Consider the following 21437-nt stretch of genomic DNA (forward strand, 5'->3'; position numbering starts at 1 on the left):
CATTGGTTGTCCTTTCTTTTATGTTTCTACCAAGGACTCTGGCTCCACTTTGTGACTGTATATTTATCATTAATGTCAGGATAAAGTTCTGCGAAATTTGTGTTGATTTGTATATGAGAAGAATGGACCTGGCTTGCATCCCCAGACTCAATTTGCAGTCAGAGCTTGCACATTCCCGAGCTTTCAGCATTGTTTGCAGAGCAGGGTGGCAAAGATGAGTTTGGAAATTTATTTATTTATTTATTTATAGCTTTTTTTAAGGGCGTCCCTTACTGTAGTCTCAGGACAGTTTAACAAGACAAAATAAAATAAAACACAGCATCGTAATCAACCAGTCAACAATAAAACCTATATTAAAAACGGCCAAACCTTAAAACATTGGGAAAATAAAAACGTTTTAGCCTGGCGCTGAAAAGAATAAAGTGATGGCATGGCAAACCTCTCTAGGGAGCAAGTTCCACAATTGGGGTGCCACTGCAGAGAAAGCCCTTCTCCAGGTAGTCACCCTCCTAATCTCCTTCAAGGAGGGCTCCCGGAGCAGGGCCTCTGCCCCAGATCTTAAGGGGCAAGCAGGCACATATGGAAGGAGATACACAAAAGAATCCAGACTTTTGAAGACGTGCACAAATGTGCCGTAATCAGTGGGAGAAGTTCACATATTTGAGATGTTCACCCAAGTACGTTGTGACTTTCATGCAAAAAGATGCCGGGGAAAGCTCATATTCTGGTATGGATGCAAATTGGACCAAGCTTCACAGTGGAACCTCAGTGAAGCTGAAGTCTGCTGATTACCATATCCCTAATCAGGGATAACCCCCAATATGCCGTTCCAAAGCAAATAATGCCTTATCCTTGGCTATGCTGTCAGAATTGAAGAGAGAGAGAGAGCTTTAGCAGCTCTTGAATGTATGGCACCAGTGCGGAAAGGGTGTGGGTCATCAGGGAAATGATGGTTTCCAGCTAGAAAAATCTTCCCAGTGAGTTGCTGCTCAGAGATAAAGAGATTTTAGTCTAGGTCATAGAGGGGAGAGGCCCAAGATGAAGGGGGTACAGACCAGAAGAAAACAAGTGGGCTGGATGGAAACCCCTCCCAAGCGATACTCAGCCTGGCAGTTAGAGGTGCCATGTCTCTGCTGAATCCAGGATGACGTTATGAAATGGACCAGAAAAGCATGGTCCCCAAAGCCCTTGAAGTTGGCATGCATAATCAAGTTAGGCATATCTGCAGAGTAGTCTTTACATGTGTAATTCTCATCCCCAGTTGACCTACTGGGTGGGGTTCCCAAGAGCTCCAGCGGAGTCTCCCACATAAGCTTCCAAACGGTCTTCTGCTTCACTTAGTCCCAAAATGTAAGGTAGCTTCTTGAGTTGATGACTAAGCCAGAATTAGGGCCAAGCTAAAGGTGGTGTCTAATGATGAACTGGGGAGCTGCGTGTGCTCACTTTATTTACCCAAGCATAAGCACATGCAGTCTTAATTCAGATTGCACCCATGTTGCTCTGAAAGGAGGTGGTTAAACAAATCCTTCCACAGTCACACCCACTTTCTTCATGAAATTCCAAACACAGACAGACGTGGTTGAAAAAAATGCAACGGTTCTCCATTGTCTCCAGTAGAAGTCTTAGAAGGAAAAAAATGGGTCAACGGGTCATTTTTTTTTAACCTGGGAAGGTGGGTGGCATTTGCAATGAAAATGGTGGTGGAGGGTGTTTATCTCCCCTCCCAGGGCACCATAATCCCAATCTGAACCAGGTCCATGTGTGTTTACAAGAAAAATAAATAGAACCCTTGCACATGTGAGCACGGTGCCTGCTTAAACTAATGGTTCACTTGGCCCTTACTAAAATGCTTTCATTTTACTTAAAATTCCTGCAATCTCTCTCATGACCTGGACTATGTGAAAGTGCCTAGAAATCTCATTTTAGGTGTAACAGGAGCAATTTGTATCCCAGGTTTTACCTACTTTGCCAATAGTACAGTTTCTTCACTAGTCTTGGCCTCCTAATACAAACATCCAGAGCTGAAGAGAAGCAAATGAAGGGCACAGTATGGCCGGCTTAAAGATTTGTTTTAGCATTCTTTGTTTGATCCAAATTGAGTTGGTACCTCCCCTCCACAATAGGAGATGCTTCGACTTTCTGCTTAATCACCAAAAAAAATCATTTTTTTTTTCTGAGCAGGAACATCCAATTAGAATTTTCAGGGCCAAACTGCATGCTACCTTGAAGATGCAGGTAGCTGCTACATCTTTTCCTTACTCTAAAGTAAGCTTGCTTTAACTCCCTTCTGTGCTTCAGATCTGGCTCAGGGCCCACACCTGTATGTTCAAAGGGAGGCGAAATGAACCATTTGTTTGAATGGCTGTTTAACCCATGTCAAACTTTTCTCTCAACTAAAAAGCCCCAGTATCCTTAGATTGTTATAAACATTTACACAGCGCTCCTATTTCAACTGGGAGGCAGAAAATTCAGAGCAGAGAAACCACCATTTCCAAAGACCTACTGGGGTTCCACAATCCATCATAAACACGACTGGCTAGAGGGAAGTACATCCCAAGCCTTACTTAATCTCTCCCTAATGTGACTTTATGGGACTGCAGGTGGCGCAGTGGTTTAAGCCGCTGTGCTGCTGGACTGGTAGATCAAAAGGTCGCCGGTTCGAATATGCACAATGGGGTGAGTTCCCATTGCTCCATCCCAGCTCCTGCCAACCTTGCAGTTCAAAAGCATGCAAAGGCAAGTAGATGAAAAGGTGCCACTTCGGTGGGCAGGTAACAGCGTTCCATGCACTTCGGTATTTAGTCATGCCGGCCACATGACCACGGAGACTGTCTGGGGACAAACGCTGGCTCCCTCGGCTAGGAAACGGAGATGAGCACCGCCCCCGAGAGTCAGGCATGACTGGACTTAACGTCAAGGGGAAACCTCTACCTTTTAATGTGACTTTGGACTGGGCAATTATTCCCACCACTGCGATGAGTGAGGTTCTACCTCCTCTTCCCTCTTGCAAAAATTATAAACCTCTCAATTTGTCATCTTTGCTCCTTCTGCCTTTCTCCATTCCTCAGGCTTACCATAATATTTTATCTAATTCTTTCAAGGACTTCTATAACTGGCTTCTCACCTTTTTAATGACAGTTCTTAGCTCAGCATCCAATCAAGATGGAAAACATCCAGTGCAAGTGGTAATATCGCAAAAACAAAGTGAAATGTAAATGCAATTATAACATGAGAAAATAAATTAAAAAGTTGCATAAAAGGAGTATAGCTAAGAGAAAGAAAGCAGCTCACAGAGAAGACGATCAATGGCGACTAGTTGTGAGGGCTCTGTGCAACCTCCAGGAGCAAAGCAAGTGTGCCTACATGCTGCAGAACATTTTCTTTTTTTTATTTCGTTCCATGCCACCCCATAACCCAAAGGTTCTCTGGGCAGCTTACATATGCTGAAAACAGCACACAATACAGTCGATAAAACAATTAATGGAGCAGATGAAATCGATAGCATGGACAGGAGGATGCTGTGGCCCTGATGGGATTCCTCTTGGCAGCTGGCTTGGCCACTAGTTTTGTGTGATTGGATGCTGGACCAGTGGCCTGATCCTTCATGGGGCTTCAAGTGTTCTTAAAAATGGCTATGCATCAAAGACTGGATAAATAGGATGGGTTCTTATGGATGAATGCTGGTGACACCATTGAACTTCTGGTTTCTCAAAGCACAGTGTTAACATCTCCAACCCACATCCCCCCCAAAAATGGGGGGAGAGCTGTGTTGGCCCATGAGAAATGTGCCAAAAGCAGCCTTTATGGGGACTAACCCGAAATGGTTACGCTTTCATTTTTGTCCAGAACTCTTCATCAGGCAGGACATTAAGGAGATCAGAGTGGCTCTGGAGAGAAGTTGGCTTAACCTTGAAGTCTCAAGATCACCTAATGACACTATTAAGATAGAAATAGGAGAAGTCAACAGATTGACTTAGATCGGACTCAAGTCAGGCAGGGGAAATGTGGTACTCCACTCTACAACTCCCATCATCCTGTCCTTGCTTGGCGGATCTGATAAGAACTGGACGCTGAACAACATAATGATGGCCACTGATCCCCCACCCTTAAGGAGCAATCCTATGCATGTATAGGCAGAGAACTCCCAGAATCCTACAGACATTTAGCCAGCTAAACAAGCATAGGATTTCTCCCTTATTGTATAAAATTCAGAAAATTCTGATAAGCAAAAGAATTTTACATTTGTTAAAAAATATAGTATAAACTTTAAAAGCACTTTTCATCAGCTTCATTATAAAATTTCTTCATATTTAGTTTATATAAAATCCTTTTAAGAGTAGAAACATTGTAGCAGCTATTCTATCCCTACCTGGCAAGCATTCCTAATAAAGTATATTAATTTGTAAGTGTTTGGTTGCAGGGGGTGGGGGATATATGGCGAATGAGGTCCTTTAAGCTTGGAAGAAGGAAGACTCAAGTCTTGAACAGCTATTGCGTCTGGGACACTAGTTTGCATCTTCTCTTTACCCTTGCATATGGGCTGATGGAATCATCAAAAATGAAGTCCCAGAGAACTCGGACCCAAGACTGATGGTGAGGTAGGTTGTCATAATATTCGGCTGCTATCTTCTTTACCTGAAAAGATCAAAAGAGACATTTTAGCCAGTGCTCTTTGATGCCATCTCACCAGCCACTGGAAAAGGCTGAGTCCCTGCTGCAACCTGGGAAAAGCCTTCCGAGATGACAGTGGGGACTTCACCTTTGGAGGACACCCCCAGCCCTCCCAGGCAGAGGCCACAAAGATGGAAGCCTATCTCAAGGGGGCTGGGTGCATTCCACATGATGGGGAAGGACAAGGCACCAGCGACGTTCTCCAAATTTATTCATTTTACATCCATTCATGTTTTTTCCTTGCGAGGAACTCAAGGCAGCTTATATCATTCACCTTCCCACAACAACCGTGTGAGGTAGGTCGGGCTGAGTCTCAAAGACTGCCCCAAAGTCACCCAGTTGGCTCCATGGCTGGGTGGGACTAGAGCCTAGATCACTCGAGCCTTTGTCCTCCTCTCTTAAACACTACCCTACACTGGCTCTCAAGGGGTGCCTCAGCCTTTCCTCTTAATGAGGTGGAAAACATTTTGATCTCTGAAATCAGCTCTTTAAATGCTTAAATATGTTTGATGGTTAAGGGAACATGGAGGCAATCGTCACCCCCATGTATCTCCGCCTGCATAACCTTCTGAGTTCAGGCTGTACGGCCAAATCTTTATGAACTATAAGATCATACACCTGGGCATCCATAGTTGAGGGGGTGCGGTTTCTGATGCAACTTCCCTTTTTATGAATGCACACAGCTGAAATGTGGCCCAGTGAACACGAAGTTCCAAATCAGATGGCCAGGACAGATATTAAGGCCTTATACATCCCCTCTTAAATGCTCAAGGTTCAGACACGAATAGCAAGCTATGCATTTACCGTTCCTGTAATATTTTCTGCAATACACGAGTTCTATTTCTGTAAATCTTCTGTAAAGCATCTGTTGGTTGCCCTTTTTGTCCTGAATGGGATGTTAGGATTTTGCTTTTTCCTGTATTTTAGAGATGCTCTAAAATTTAAAAAAAAAAAATGTGTGGGGGGGTGTTGTATCGCGGCAGAATGAGACCACTGGACACCAACCTGGAGAGTTGGAGGGTCCTTTATTTACCTGCGCAGGGACCAACACATTAGTAAAGTGTGGTGCCTATGTATGGTATTACAAGCCTTTTTATAGCATTTCTTTATCTCTGGAAAAGTACTAACGTATGTCTTCGGCATGTCTCTTGCCACAGTTTCTGCTGACCACTCCTAATCGTCGCTGGTATCCGGGTCTTGCAGGCCTCTTAGTCACGTTATCTTCCCTGCCTGACCTTGCGCTTGTGCTTCTTCCTGTTTTTGGTTTTGCATGGTCATGCCTGCGTGACTCTGAGAGGGTCGGGGTAGACCCTGTACCTTTCAGATAAAGTGGTTAGCAAGTAGGTGTGCCGTGCGCAAGGGTGGGCTAGGTTCAATAAGCGATAAGCGGTTATTCTGTGCTGCTAGCGAGCCCAGTTCAGGGGTGAGGAAGCAGCCTTTGCCTGGGCTAGGTTTGTGGGTTTCATGTGCAATGAAGTTTGAGAGTTTGATTACTGGTAGCGATCAAGCCCTGTTCATGCCTGTTACCTGCTTAGCTCTACAGGTGAGGTGCCTGATGGATGAAGAGCTGGATATGAAGTGCAATTCATTACCAACCTCTCAGCTTAACCTGGCTGTGTGCGCCCCCACATTGCCAAAAATGAAGTTCGCTTCCTCTTTTGCATTGTTGGTGCCCGTTTAGCTGCGTGTGGAATGGCGCTCACCCCTGCACTTTGGAAGCAGAAAGAATGAGAACATTCTGGTCAAACTGAGACCCAAAATATAGCTAGGTGGTGCAAATTTGTGATTATCAGGCCTTGCCAATTATGAAGAGGGCAAGCATCAAGCTGGTCTGGCCCCGAGACTACTGCTTTGAGACAAGAGTGGCCCAGCTCTGTCCCAATCCTTTCCCCCCCTTTTTTTAAACATAACAATCAAACAACTATCACCTGCAAGTGAGTATCCTTAAAAATCATTATCCCCCTTGAACTGAAAAGGTACCATTTATACTCCAGCTCTGCCTATACTGAATTCAGGGCACGAAGTTCCCATCAGCCACTGCATCCACCCCTCCCATCTTTACAAGCAGCCGATTTCTGCCCTTGGAGTGAAAGGCTGAAGTTAACAGGCATGCAAATAAAGTTTCTAGCCACTCTGCCTGCCCTCGGGGAAGCAATGCCACTGATCAGGTTTTGCACTCCATTTGGCCGCTGATGTAGAATTAACTGTGCGCGCACAGGAAGTCGTTCTCAGTCCGTGGCTGGAGGAGAAGCGCACCGAAAACAGGCCCTGCAGGTCGCCCTGCTGCACCCTAGCAGCTCCCTGCCTCCTCACCCCTCCACACGGGGAGGGGAAAGCCCCAGCAGGGCTCCTGGTTTGCTCCCTCCCTGCCACGGCACGCGAGAGCCTGGGGGAGCAGTTGCCCCCGACTCGCTTCTCCCTTGCAGCCTCAGCACCCCTCGCATCAGCCATAAGCAGCAACTCCCAGGGGCCGCCGTCGCCCCCTTCCTCTTCCAGCGGCTCATGGTCCAACTGACCACTGCCCAGCAAGTCTGAATAGTACTAAAACTTGAAGGACACATCAACAGACCTGCAGGAGACCTGCAAGGAGATGATCTATGGATGCATAATATCCTTTACTGGTTCAACTTTACAGTCCAGGGATCTGGTCCTCATGACCTAATTTGCAACAATGATCAGTGACACTTAAAGCTGTCTCGGAACTGGGCTTTCTCATCAAAAGCCATATAGGAGATTTCCTCTGTAGGGATACGCTTTCTTGGGCTCAGTAGAGTGCAAATAAGGGAAGGAAAATTATTTTTTCTAACCCAGGACTAGCATGTTTACCTTGTACTGGGGCACAGTTAGAGACTAGGGAGATGCTGGATCCCCCCCCCCCCCCAATTGCACCCACCATGCCTGCAAGCAACTGCCCCCCCCCCATTTTCACATCTGTTCACATTGGACCTTTTAAAGGAGCAGAGATTTGCAAAGGAACTGGTGCAGTAGATCTAAAGTCAGATCCTTCCCCTGTTGGAGAATGGACTTCTTTCTCTCCCCAACTTTAGAGGGGGAAAACTGAACAATCCTACATTTCCAGGGGCACCTTCCTGGTGCCATAGGATTGTATCCTATAATGCCTGCAATTTGGAGGGCCAGTGCAATGGTCTCAAATGGTCTCAAAGTCCCTGAAAATGGTGGAAAGGGATTCCACTGAGCAGCCCCATTCCAGAAAAGCCATTGCTGCAGTGGAACAAACTAAAGTACCAGTTACTGCCTATGTTTCTATATCTGTCTGCAAATTTAATTAGTGTAGCATTAATCAAATATTTGTCACAGTATAATGCATTTAATGCTAAGGGCCCCATAAAAATAGCAGGAAGCTGACACAGAGGATTTGTGGTGACTTGAACAGGTATTCTCAAGTTCTCTCCATGCACTGTAGCCAGGAAAACCAGATCTCAAAACTGGGAAAAGGTCATTTGTCAATTTCTGTTAATGTACAGTGGTGGCCATTGCACAAACTCGCTGGTTTGACAGCACTCACTTTAATAGGTTACTTATTTGTCTACAGGTAAGCATCCAGGATGAAGAATATGAATGCCCCATTGTAGTCTTTTGGGGATTTGAACCTGGACTCCCCGCACCACCTTCCAAAAAGCTGCAGGCAAAAGCAACACTCTGCTAGGGCTCCACTTTCTTTTTTTCTTAATTAGTATTCTATTTCTTTGTATTTGACACATATTTTCTACTGTACACTGCCTGAGAATCTCTCTCTCTCTCTCTCTCCATTGTAAAGTAGCTGATTTTGCCATGTTGCAAATAACCAATGCTGGAAGCGTGACCACACATTTCATGCCCTGGCTGGCTTGTCTATTTAGCCATTATCACAAAAGCAAGATGAAATCTAATAACACTAAAGGCTGACTGATTCAGTGTGACTTTTGCGGACTGGAATTCACCTTCATCAGATGCCCAAAGGCCATTTCCAAGTCGGTAACAAAGGAAATTCTTGGATACGGAAAGACCTAGTACACAGACTGGAGCATTTGTGATATTTTGCTGGAAAACTCAAGTATGTGCAAGGTTAGAAAAGTGCTGTTCAGAAGAGAAGGCACTGGGAAGGCGTCCTCCTTGCTGCTCACAGCCAGCATTTCTAATCCCACTCCACAGCTACTGTGCCGCCAAGAACGTTCCCCTGGCTCTCCAGGCAGTGCTCTTCCTTCTTGAGAGCCTGTGGATTTGAAGGCGGCGGCAGGGACAGCCTGGGTTTCTGTATGATGTGGGTGACTGTGTTCATGCCACCAGGGGCCTGAACCTTTCAGCCCAAGGGCTGAATCCTGTTGCAAGGGCTGCATTCCACTGGTTGAACATACCAGAAATATCAGCATACTTTAGCCTAAAGCTGTTGCAGCCAGTAACTGAGTCCTTTTCCCCCTCTTGCCTCCCAGGTAGAACATCACAAGGGCAAGACCAACTTAGCTCCACCCATCAGCCCCCTTTTGCCCCTCCTTGCCAAAAACTCCTGTAAGAACTTGCAACCAAGAACTGGGGCCAACATGTTACCTTTTTCCTCTTTCTTCCAAGTCCCTTTTCCTTTTGTGTTGTTTCCTGAAGGCAGCAATGTCTTATGATTAATTTTTGTGAGCTGCTCTGGGATCCTTTTCAGGGAGGGTAAAAATGATGTTAAAAAGCGCATAAACTGCACAAAATGCACAGGGGGGGGGTGAAGAACAATAAATTGTAGGGGGAAAGGGGAGGAGCCAGGGGAAGGGGGAGCGGCTATCTGGGGAAAGTCCAGAAAGCCAGGTTTCTCAACACTCCTGGCGTTCCATGACATAGATACATTTCAGCTTTCCCTTTAGTATGTATGGAAGAAACTTTAGAAGACCTGAAAGTATTTCTCTGGCAGCATCAACCTCCAAAGTGTCTTTAGTGACAGTTCCTATGCCAGCAGCTGGATGGCTCCCCTGTATGGGCTTTCATTCATTAGCATGTAGCATAAGGCTTCCTGGGCAGGTGACAAACATTTCCCTGGCATTCCTCCCTATTGGACTTCTCTGCAAGAGGGATTTAAGCCACTGCAGAATGGAGGCAGCTCATTCCCTTTTCATTGCAAAGGAAAGCATTTCTCCCCCTTTCTCTACATTTATGAACAAACCACAAGGCAGCACTGTGGCAAGACTGCAGCGCAGCAAAGAGTTGCCTTTTCGTGAGGCTCTTGTTCTGATTTCTTGCGATTTAAAATTTAATACCTGCTCTTCCTCTGTCTAAAAATCCTGCAAGAAAGGCAGGGAGACTTGGGAGAGACCTTGAGGACAGAAATGTTGGGAAAAGGCCCCATGAACTTCCATGAGCGAGGGCTCCTGAGTGCACAGTAAATGGCTGGTATAAAAAAGACCTTTGTTGACAGGGATTTAGGCACGACATCCAGGTCTCGCAAAGCAGGCAAGGAACAAAAGCAGACGCTTACCATGGGCAGATGGCATCCAGGAATGCTTGGGAAGTCATGGTGCTCCATATGGTAACCCCCATTGAAGGTGATCCAGTTCAGGGGTCCATAATAGGAATACGTTTCGTGTCCTTTCAAAAACATATAGTGCTCTGCTACGAAGTGCCCAGCGATAGGATGCAAGCCCAAGCAAAGGAGTGTTCCTGCTATTAAGTATATAACGGGCTTCAAGCCCCACAGGTGGCAGATAATAATGTCGACAGAGAACTGTGCCAATGCATTAAAGATTTCCATCTCAGTAATTGCTTTGGGGTTCACATACAGAGGTCTCAAGGCATAAAAAACTGGCTGGAAGGCAATCCAAATCAGTTTCCGACATGGAGTACAAAAGAACCAGCCCTCGAAGTCAGTGGGCAGGTCGGTGTCCAAACCATCTCCGCCAAGGTACCGGTGATGGTCGATGTGATACTTCTTGAAGGAGGCAGAGTACGGAAGTCCAATGGGCAGGTTGGCAAAGACGGCAAACCATCGGTTCCACCTGGCCTGCTTGTTACCAAAGGCAACGTTGTGAGAGATGTCATGGATCGCGAGGGTCAGGGAGTGGTTGATACAGCCTCCAAAAGTGTAGGCCCAGAAAAAAATCCACTTCCAGGCGAGATTTCTCACCAGGTAGCAGGCGAGAAGCTGGGTGAGCACCATTCCGGACACAATCCATTTTAAGTGGGGATTTGGGCCCATTAGAGATTTGATGGCTGGATACTTTGCTGAGGGGGAAAAAGAAATGTTAGGTCAAAGACCATCAGACTTCTTCTTATTCATAAAATGTTGAGCTGTGAGGGCAAAATTCATGCTCGTGGGAAGTCGTGACAGCCTCCAACTTGGATGGCTTTAAGAGGGGATTGAACAAATTCTTGGAGGAAGCTATCAGTGGCTACTAGTCTTGCTGGCCATTGGTTACTACATTTATCAAAGGGGGCTTGCCTGCATACACCAGTTGCTGAGGAGCTTGGGCAGGAGGTCTTGCACCCATCCTGCGTGAGGGATCCTATGGGCAGCTGGTTTCTCTCCGTGTTTACGGAGTGTTGGACTGGATGGACCTTTGGTGTGATCCAGCAGGGCTTATTTAGCCTATCTATTTATTTGTCTATCTAAAATTGTATCTATGCAGCTTTGAAAGGATGAACACTCTCCAGATGGTGTACCAAATAAAAATAAAGGAAAACCCATAAACATGCGTCAAAAAACACATAAAAGCAGTTTGTCAATTAAATTCATTAAAAATTCAGTTCACCAATAAAATGTGTTTCCATAAAACCCATAAAGACTGTTCCTTTAAAATTCATAAAAGCAAATTTGCCAAACACAATCATTAAAAAAATTAAACCTACCAAAGAAAGACCAACTGGCCTGACTTAAGGGAAGGCCTGCGAAAAAGGTGGGGTTTCAGAGCTTTCCTGAAGCCCTGCAAAGAGGGGCCTGGCCAATTCTCAATGAAAGTCAATCCCACAGGCATGGGGCCACCACTTGTAAGGCCTCTTCTGTTGCAGTCATCCCCTCACCGTCCACGTCCCTCTAGCCACGCACTCCATGTCAGCCACTTCAGCCTTTCCCAGTAAATCAGTTGGATGGCAACTCCCACCCCACGCTGGCTGGCGATGATACACTCGAGTGGCACGAAGTTATGGAAGCCTGCTCTGTATGTCTGCTTGCCACAAGGGGAAAAAACCAGACAACAGCCATTGGCTTTGCAAATGGCCAGGCCACACTCTTCAGGCCAAACTGTCAAAACCCACCAGCCCATCTGGAATGGGGAATTCCCTCTATGTCTGCTTGACGTGGCACCATGGAGGGCAGGAGGGGGCTTCCCAGGCCGACTCCGGCGGCAGGCCCTGGCCAGCGGAGCTTCAGCAAAGCAGCTGTGCCGCTCCTTTCAGACCATGTCCAGCAGTGCAACGAGGGCTGGATCTTGGGGCGACAGTCCAGAGCCCCACAGTCCTACCCCACATGGACCTTGCTAGTGCCAGGCCTCAAGAGCATCAGGGCAGCAGCAGAAAAATCCATTTTTATCCCTTTGCTGTGATGCTATGCTTTAAGTGAATTTAAAACACTTCAAAATGTTTTGGAGGCTGTGCATGTGTTTTTAAATCAGGGTCTTACTTATTATTCCACCTTGTTTCTCCATGCAAGGCACCCATAATGGCTTTTGTGGTCCTCCACCTCCTCCCCATTTTATTCTCACAACCCTGTGAAGCAGGTTAGACTGATTGACGGGCCCAGAGTGGGCTTCGTGACAGGGAGCAACCAGCTCTTTGTCTCCTGGGGCCAACACACCAGCCACCCCACAGTGGCTCCCACTGCTGTGCTGGCAAAGGAGCCATTACGAAGCAGAGCAGGTGGGAAAGAGACAACTCGCTTGGCTCACTTGGCCAGGTGCATCCAGCCATGAAGCGCAGGGTCTAAAATTACCCAGCTGTGCCGCTTCACGTTCTGCAGCCTTCCAACAAGGAGGGCCTGGGACCCATGAAATTCAGCTGTTTTCCCCTATGTTTATTAATTCTACCTAGAAAACAGCATGCTGCGATTTTTCCCCCTCCAGAACTGCAAATTGCAGCAGAATCTGATACAGCAGCATCACATTCTTGCCAAATCCTGCCACTGTTACAATATCAAGCCCTAGAGTGAAACGCTGCCACTGGGTAAATGCCCTACTTGGCCACTGGGGTGCTCTTGCTGGGGGTGCCCAGAAGAGCTGCAACCCTGCAAGTCTGGGAGGCCGTCTACCCCCACCAGGCTGCTGTCCAAGGGCACCCACTGAAAGAACAGCTCTCTAGTGCATCAGATTAACTTTTGACCACATGTACTTCCACCTTCATTCTACTTGAGGTTCCCCTCCTTGGGAGACAGGGGGGTTTAAAGATGCACACACTGAAGTTTTCAATCATTGAATTAACATCTGCAAAGATGTGCATTTCTTAATCTGGTGGACCTGAGCTCTGGATCCTTTCTGGACGTAGCATCACTCTGCTGTGTCCCCTACTGACCTCTCAATCACAAAACTACGGAGCCAGCACTTTGCCATCGTTGTCCAAGTGTTAGTTGGGCTGATTTCTGAAAGCCAGGAAGAATCAATTATGAAAGAAAGCTGTTAATTTGGTGACTCATGATTGAACAAGCCTTGATTCATTTTGTCAGGCTTAGTTGACAGGGCCTCTTAGAAAAGAAATTGAGGGTTCTTGTAGCACATGGAATGGATCCAACACGGCACTTCCAAAGCACCTGGGACTGGTATTGCTTATCAACCTAGCAGGGTGGCTTTTAATGCAAACAGGCAGACATCTGAACAGTGCCAGGTTTTTGGCAAGGCACCCCCATGGGCTCCTTCCTCCAGCAGGCTACCTCATCTTCACTGTGGCCACCAGCTCTCATTGTGACCACTTGCCAGACAGAGAACCAGTGGGCATGGCACAGGCCATCCCCCTCCTCCTCAGTGCCGCCACTGGCTGTGCCAGAAGCAGGTGAATGAGGAAGCTGCAATGGAGAACAGGAAGGGCAGCTCCCGGGGCTCCTGCTGGTGTGGGACCTCAGTAGGAGCCCGTCCCTGCCTGCTTCTGATGCCAGCTCTGTGCCGGAGCCCCTTTCCACCAGCAGAAGCTGGCCAGCCTCACTTCCACACTAGTTGCTGGAAAGCATCCTCCACAGGCCCCGAGGGCTGGGCTGGGGGGGACTGGCAGCCATTCCTGCTGAGCATCTATTTGCTGCAACAGGTGCCTCACTTTGCCTCATGGTGCAGCCAGCCCTCTAGGGAAGGCACTCTTGGACAGCTCAATGCAGTGCTTGGCAGCCCTGCTGTTTAATTGTACTACCTCTGGATTCGGGACTGACCCAAGAGTGCTTGCTGTCTGAGCTGAGAAGCCAAGTTAAGGGGCAGGGTGTCTGCCAAGCAGGGGCCCACGGAGCAGCCCCTTTGGGCCTTGCTCTTCTTCCTCTTCTTTGCAACTTGCTTGCTCACCTGCCTCGCCCTCTAGCTGATACAATGGTGTTGGGGGGGGGGGGGCAGACACACCACTGCCTGCTTGCCTGCTGCTCTCTGCCTGTCAAGAGAGCGAGTGACCGCAGTGACGAAGAGGATGAGGAGCAATAGCAGCTGGTGACCACGGCAGGGAGGAGATGCACTCCCTGGGGGAGGAGGCTGTTAAGGGACCCTTGCCCAGGGACCTTCAAGACCTGCAGCTGCCTGCAGAGTACCCAAGCCCAGCCACTTTGTTTCAGCACAAGCACCTCACTCTGGACAGTGAAGCAGCAACAAGAAGAAAGTGGATGCATTCAAAGCGTGGTGCTGGAGGAGAGTTCAGCATTTACCCCGAACCGATCAAAAGATGAACTAGGGAGTCCCAGGTCAGATCCAGTCCGAGTTTTCCTTAGAAGCAAAAATGACAAACCTGAGACTGTTGTACTTGGGACGCATTGGTACGCCAGGTAATCTTAGGATGCAGCACACCTCAAATGGTGGCGCTTGCTTTCCAGATTGCCTTGAAAGGTTTGGGATTCAATGCATGCAGTCTGAAAGAACAAGCCTGCGTTTTGCAGTCATACACACACACCACTTAGAAAGCAAAGTTTATTCAGCAGAAAAAGTAGAGAGAGCACAACCTTTTAACCTGCACATGGTGGGCATGTCGTGAGCGGAGCCGGCTGGTGCCGGAGGTCAGACTAGATGGCCCGGGAGGTCCCTTCAGACTCGCTCTGTTTCTATGTTTCTAACCTGAAGTTGTCAAAACAGCAAATAGTCCTGTTGCATCCCAGTCTTAGTCTGTACTTCTTGGGATGTGCACAATTAACAGCCCGCCTGTTTTTGGATTGGTCGTTCTATTTAAGACGTACTACTGTGGCATCCAAAGCCAACTATCAACACTGGACATACCCAGAAGAGACGCCAAACCCCTTCCTCCCCTTTGGCTCCTCTTGACCACTAAGAACCACCAAAGGCACAAGTTACCTTCAGCCACAAAAAGGTTGCAGTGGGGGGATTACACCTCCCTTCATGGCAATATCCTCCACTTTTCCACACATACCCTTTAGCTTCCACCAGAGAGCATATTTTGCATTCTGTCCCAAGCCAATAGGACCTTGGGAAAGTGCCCACATCCCCCTTATGTCAGGAACAAGGAGTTTTGTTTTGACAGCTATCTAGCTGTCAAAATCTGGTTCCTTTTTAAAGGGGGTGGGAAATGGGTAATGTAGCACTGGGACACATTTGTGTTTTTTGTGAGTTGGTCTTTTGCATGTTTTATCTTTGGAGGGTGAGGGGTTTGAAAAATGACTCCTTTGACTATGCATAAGCGGCCATCTTTGCAGAACAGGAGATATGAGACTACCTGTTGGTGTATGGGTACCTCCCTCTGATCAACTAGAAACCTTCCACAGGTAGTCTAGTGAGCAGAAGGCCCAAAGGGAAACGCACTGGAGATCTACCCCATAGAAGGGCAGAAGGTAGATTCTCCAGACATTCAACTCACAGTTTTCCTGACCATCGGCCCTCCTGGCGGGGGCTTCTGGGAGCTGATCCCAAAGCATCCCTAAATCTACCCTGTGTCACTCCCTGATCAACAACTGTATCTCCTACAATTTATTTATCAGTTAAAATATGTGTGAATGGATCACACACATCTGGCCAGGTGAAGGAGCAACAAGGGCTGTTGCACCATTTCTTCCCAGCCATTCCTCTGCCCTGGCATGGCCAGCTCTTCTTACCCATGAGAAGGCACCCAGGGGAAGCAATTCCAAGGAGAAAACACAGGGAAGGCTAGAGCCGAGTACCCCTTTTCTCCTTCCTTTCCCCCTGAAGTAATCTGTGGTCCTGCCTCAAGGCCAGCACATCCTGGAACTTGGTACGGAACCGCTGAGCCACACACTGAACTGAGAACCTGACATTTCTTGGCATGCACTCCCTCTAGTGGCACCCAAGAGATGGGAAGAAGAGAACAGCAGCCAAGTTCGGGAAAAGACCCTTCCCCATTTCAGCACAGAAACCATCTTTCCATTTGCTCTCTTCTGCTGGTAACTCCAGTCTAGGGACTCCCTGGGTACCAGCAGTGAACTAAACCACACAGCGGCCACAGCTGCTTTTTGTCCCATCAACCAGAGCACCTTTACTTCAGCTAGAGCCACAGTGGAATATTGAATGCTGCCTTCTACTGAGGCGGCTGGTCCAGCAAAGGCTAGTATTGCCAACACTGGCTGGCAGCCCCCTCTGCAGGCTTTCAGTCAGGGTCCTTCCCAGCTCCAGAGGACCTTCTGCATGAAAAGCAGTGACACATAACCTCTCCTTGCCTGTCCTTCACTAGGGAGAAAGAGCTCCGTGAGACGGCTGCAGTTGTATGGGTGCACTGCACGGGTGGAGCTGCACAAACGGAAACGGGGCAAATCCAAGTTACCCCTGCCCATTTTTGAAAATCTGTGGACTTCATTTATTCAATTTACTGAATGAATTTAATAAATTTACTCAAGATATATGTGCCCTGAATCCAGTAGAATATCTGAATGGTAAACAGTAAGGAGGAAGACATCATGATTGTCAGAACTGAAACCAATAAAACCGTTGGAGCCAACACACGGAAAAAACACCTCATATGAAATATTTTGCCTTTTGGAATGTACAAAATGCTTTCAACCTTATTCAATTTGTGAAGCTGTTCTGTAGCAATTGCTCTCAGGGCAACATTCAGAAAATAACACCACAAATTAAATCCCAGACAAGGTTTATTCATTCCAGTATACATGTGTGACTATTATTTTTATGTAAGACAATGCTGCACTCCAAGCTGCTTCTTTGCGCCCAGCGCTGCTAATTTTCCTGAATGGCGTGACTGGGTCCATCCTTCCTTAGGGACAGATTCTTATCTTCTGCTGAATTTTGATCCAGTCCGCTGAGAGCTGAGAAGCCTGTCCCTCGCATCGCCTTTTCATGTGGTTCCTCCCTCATGAATGACCTGCCTCCTTTTCTTTTATTCTCAAAGTCACTGCATAATAACAGTTCCTGCTGTTGTAACAGACCATGTGTTTAATATTGGTTCCAATGGTGCTATGGGGATTTTTATGACAATATTTGAGTACATTTTAACTGTCAGCAAACATGTTCTTCCTTTAAGTTGCTTGTGAAATGATTGTTCAAAGCAGGTTATGGCTCCTTTAAAATTAAATAAAGCACCAAAGTAAGATTTGACTGAGCCTTTTTCCACTGAAAATTTTCCACTGACAGTTAAGAAAATTCTCTGCCCTCTTTACAGTAGTTCCTGCTCATTTGCATGATGGAGCAATTTAATCCAGAGCTTAAATTTCAGATCTGGAGAGGAATAGCTTTGCTACAGTTGTTAGAAGCTCGAAGGGGGCATTTGATTTGACTAAAATGGTTTGGGAGTGTTGGGCACAAATTTAAGCAATCAGTTAGATAACAAGACGCTCAATTTCCAATGGTTTAGCTGTGTTAGTCTCTTGCACCCCAAACAACCAATTCTACCACATCTTTTCTGGCACCTTAAAGACTAACATATCTATTCTGGAACAAACTTGGATGGACCAAAGCTGCAGTCATCTAATGCACAGAGCAGGGAAATTCCTTATGCCACAAAGCTGACCCCCAAAGCTGTGAACCACCTTTGAGAAGACAACACTTAAGCTTCCTGCTTGCTTCAACTCTGTGCCCCAGAGACAAGACCGCATGCCCTTACAGTGACCACGGGGTCTTCTGCTGAGCACCCGCCCATCTTGCTCAGAATCACCTCACTGGTGGTGTCTGTGAATATCCCCCAATATGGCATGGGTGGTTGAAACCCTGAGCAGGACCAATCTACGCTGCAACTGTTTGCTGCAGGTTCCACTTGTAGTCCTCAGCCAGGGATGCCAGGGTCTGACCCTGGGTGCTTCTCCATGTAACACTTACCGGCTCCTGCAGGGATGTTCATGCTTCAGCAGGAAGGTGCCCTGTATTTTAAGGCAAGAAGTGCTCCAAGAGATGGAGCGGAATTGGCCTTCTGCAGCCTTCCAATGCCTGCAACCTTTAGCAACTCATCTCTGAAATCCTTTCAAGCAGGACATACTCCAGTAGCCCTAAATCATTTCCACGGACTTTCAGTGTACGAAGCACTGAACCCCACACCACTGTGTGGTGTCCACTGGGCCAGGTTGACCAGTGGGGGAGAGTGATTTGCCAATGAACACACCCTTGAATTTCACTGGTCAGGTGCCAACTTGAACTAAGTTGCCTCATGATGTAAGTCTGCTAACCCTTGAAGTTAAAAGCGTGCCCCTGGAGTTTTTAATGCAGCAGAATAAAAGGTGCTTTTCATAAAGCTTGTTGCAGCAGTCCTCTGGAGCTGACTGTAAGGGTGGGATCTTAGCACCTCCTGACATCGTGGGGGGAGGGCAAAGGATTTTTCCCAAATTCCAGAAACAAGGTCCTGTGAATTTGGCGGCTGACATTCAGCAAGGCCAGGGAACATAGGAACACTCCTTAAGTGTTCCTTCAGCTTGACATGGAAGCACCTCTGGACCTTTGCACTCTGTGTAGGCACATCACGGATGCTGGGCAGTGGCTGGAACGTGCAACCTTTCCTATTTTCCAAGCATCGATTGAATACACTGAGGGAAGCAGTGATTCATATCTGCATGGTAGACTTAAAACCCTGATGATTTTAAAACCTGGACTGCTAAATACTTAAAGCAGCTTTAAAAATGTAAATACTAAACTTCTGTTAAAGAATAACTTAATAAAATGAATATTAAAATAACTGAATTTCAGCATGGCTGCTCTTTAATTAATCAGCATTAAAATTTCCTTTAAATATGTAGCATTAAAGCTGGCAGAAGTTTCTTTCCCCCTTTTATTTACTGCCCTTGCCATGGCAGTGGGGGTGAAATACTGCAAGCCACCCTCAAAAACAGGTAAGGTAGAAAAGTTGACCTCCCCAATCCTGCAGCACTGCTAAGTCCCACTGCAGATCAGGGTTCTGCGCCCTCACATCAAGATGCAGAAAGTGGAACATAGCACATGTTCAAGAAAAAAACACTCCATTTCTCTCTTAGAGGCAGCTTCTTTGCAAAAATGAAAATCCCATTTGGTCATTTCGCAAAAACAAACATTTACACGCAACCAGCTGAAGATGGGGAAACAAGCACTTTGTGTGGTGCTGATCTGAGCCAAAATGCCCCATTTCCTTCCTGCACATGTTCTTTGTGCTGTCAATGTGCAACGTTTAAAACTGGCCCTGGGACACAGCAGAATAGAAGGTCTTTTTCATAATGCGCAATGCTGCAGCATTATGGATAATAAACAGGAACTGATTTCAGAACAAATAAAAACCTGGATAAAAGTGAGTGAGCGGCATTTGCATAGTCCTTTCCCAGCCTATTAAAAAAACATGTTCCAGGTATTGAACATTAGGGTGTGGAGATGGACTTTGACTGCAGCAGTGCTTAGTCAGATAACCAGCCTCCCGTGCTAAAGATCTCACTGTGCTGTGATGCACTCAGATTAGGACCTGGGTTCAAATCTCCCATGTCACAAACTATCAGCATAACCCACCTATCCGGGTTGCTGTGTCTGCATTAAGATGGGGCAGGGTCACAGCCATGTCCTAAACCTCCTGCAACAACTACAGCAGGATCAAAATTAAGACTCAGTCCTGACTGCATAGCGATATTTCCCTGAGCATGGAGAGGAGTGCCCCCCAGAAAGCCATTGACTCATTATGGGAAAGGAAACATGGGGCATGCAGGAGGGAACGGGATGCTCCCTGGCTTGCAATGGTGCAGTCAGGCAATGCGAAGGCTCCAGATAATGGTTTTAAGGGCAAGCAAACTCGATTTTTGGCCCTCCCAATCCACTTTCCCTTTGTGTCGTGTCTTCTAGACCGCAAGCCTTTGGGCAGGAAATTCTTTATTCCTTATCCTTAGACCTCACCCCCGGTTTTGCTTTGTCTTTGAACAGCGTCATCAAAACGCTCTGCAATCCATGCATTGCAATGGGCGGCAAAGTCGCTGACTTCGAAGTGCTGCTTTTGAAGGCCTCTCGCCCTCGGAACGAAGCCCCGGACTTCTGCCGCACAGGCCTGCCCTGTCGGCACCTGCCCCTCCGCCCCCGGCCAGGGTTTCTTGGCCTGCGATCGCTGCAATTAAGTTCCGCCACGTGAAGTTCCTTCTGCGGGCAAACACGACGGAGAGCGCGCCCGCGCCCGCACCGCGGCCGCGCTAGAAGAGAAGCTGCGCTGACGCGAGGGAAAAGGCACCTGGGAGGAGATGGGGGAACAGGCGCGCAGCAGGGAAACGCCGCTTCCAGGGCAGCTGCAGCCACGGGTGTGGCTCGGATGACCGATGACGGGGAGCACAGGCAGAATCCCATAGGTGGCGGGCAGGGCGGAGATGGGCCCGCACAGCCCTGTGTCGGCGCCAGCGCCCCGTCAGGCAAAAGGAAGGGAAGCCCGAGGGGAACGGCTCTCGAGTAAGGCTTTTCCGACCGCACGAGCGCCTAACTCATCCGGCCCGGGTCGGCGATCAAAGGCTAACTGAGCAGAAAAGACTGAGCTGGCGCCCCTCCGGGAGGCGTCTGACTACAGTTCCCATCCTTCCCAGCCAGCACAAGAGACTGGGTGATGGGAACCGCCGTCTGATTTCTTCCGAAGGGGCGCGCCCCCTTGGGGAAGCGGAGTGAGGGAGATGCGGCTTCCCTACAAGAGGAGAAAAGCGCTGCACGGTCAAGCCGCAAGGGCGAAGGGGGCAGGCGGGCGCCTCGACCCAGCGCCGACGCAGCTGCGCCTCCGCGGCGCAACCGCTTTGCTTGCGCCTGGAGCGAGGCCACCTTACCTAGAATTTCTTTCCGCCGCTGCGTGTGAGGCTGGTCCGTGTAAACCCACTCGAAGTCGCTGCGGGCAACGCGGTTGCCCATTCCTGCCTTGCGCCTGCGACCGCGTGCCGCGCAACGCCCTCCGCAGCGGGACTCGGAAAGAGAGACGCTCGCCCCGCGCAGGGGCTTATATCGGCGCCCTTCACCGGCGCGCTGGCGCGCCCCTCTGGCCCCGCCCCGGCGGCCTCGCCCACGCAGAGGGCGACTCGGCGGGGAGGCCGTTTCCCCGCTCGGGTAATACGCAAACCCAAAGGGGTCCCCCCGTGAAGCGGCTTGGTGGCAGATTCCAGGCTGGTGAAAGGACGGACTTCGCAGAGCGCGGGGCTGAACCCTGGAATGCACTTCCTTGAGATGAGGCGAGGCCACCTGTTTGCATGGCTCTGAAGGAAGATTGGACGACTTCGAGGAGGAGAAGACGATCAGTGGCTACTAGTCCTG

The 21437-nt window shown here is 48.1% G+C and overlaps 1 protein-coding gene across 1 annotated transcript; it reads right to left on the reverse strand.

The window, feature by feature from the left end:
- Positions 1 to 3113: 3113 nt before the first annotated feature.
- Positions 3114 to 21084, reverse strand: DEGS2 (delta 4-desaturase, sphingolipid 2). The gene is made up of 3 exons (XM_044436458.1): positions 20960 to 21084; positions 10124 to 10866; positions 3114 to 4635 (listed from the first exon to the last, which is right to left on the reverse strand). The coding sequence occupies exons 1-3, from the start codon at positions 21039 to 21041 to the stop codon at positions 4489 to 4491; spliced, it is 972 nt and encodes a 323-aa protein (XP_044292393.1). The 5' UTR covers positions 21042 to 21084; the 3' UTR covers positions 3114 to 4488.
- Positions 21085 to 21437: the final 353 nt, after the last annotated feature.

The sequence above is a fragment of the Varanus komodoensis genome, unplaced genomic scaffold, assembly GCF_004798865.1.
Source record: "Varanus komodoensis strain SLA01 unplaced genomic scaffold, ASM479886v1 scaffold3, whole genome shotgun sequence".
NCBI lineage: Eukaryota > Metazoa > Chordata > Lepidosauria > Squamata > Varanidae > Varanus > Varanus komodoensis.

Coding starts and splice junctions, on each gene's coding strand:
- DEGS2 (XM_044436458.1), bottom strand. CDS start 21,041: ATGGGCAACCGCGTTGCCCGCAGCGACTTCGAGTGGGTTTACACGGAC. Junction 10,867..20,959: donor GCGGCGGAAAGAAATTCTAG/GTAAGGTGGCCT, acceptor TTTCCCCCTCAG/CAAAGTATCCAGCCATCAAA. Junction 4,636..10,123: donor CTGGATGCCATCTGCCCATG/GTAAGCGTCTGC, acceptor TGATCTTTTCAG/GTAAAGAAGATAGCAGCCGA.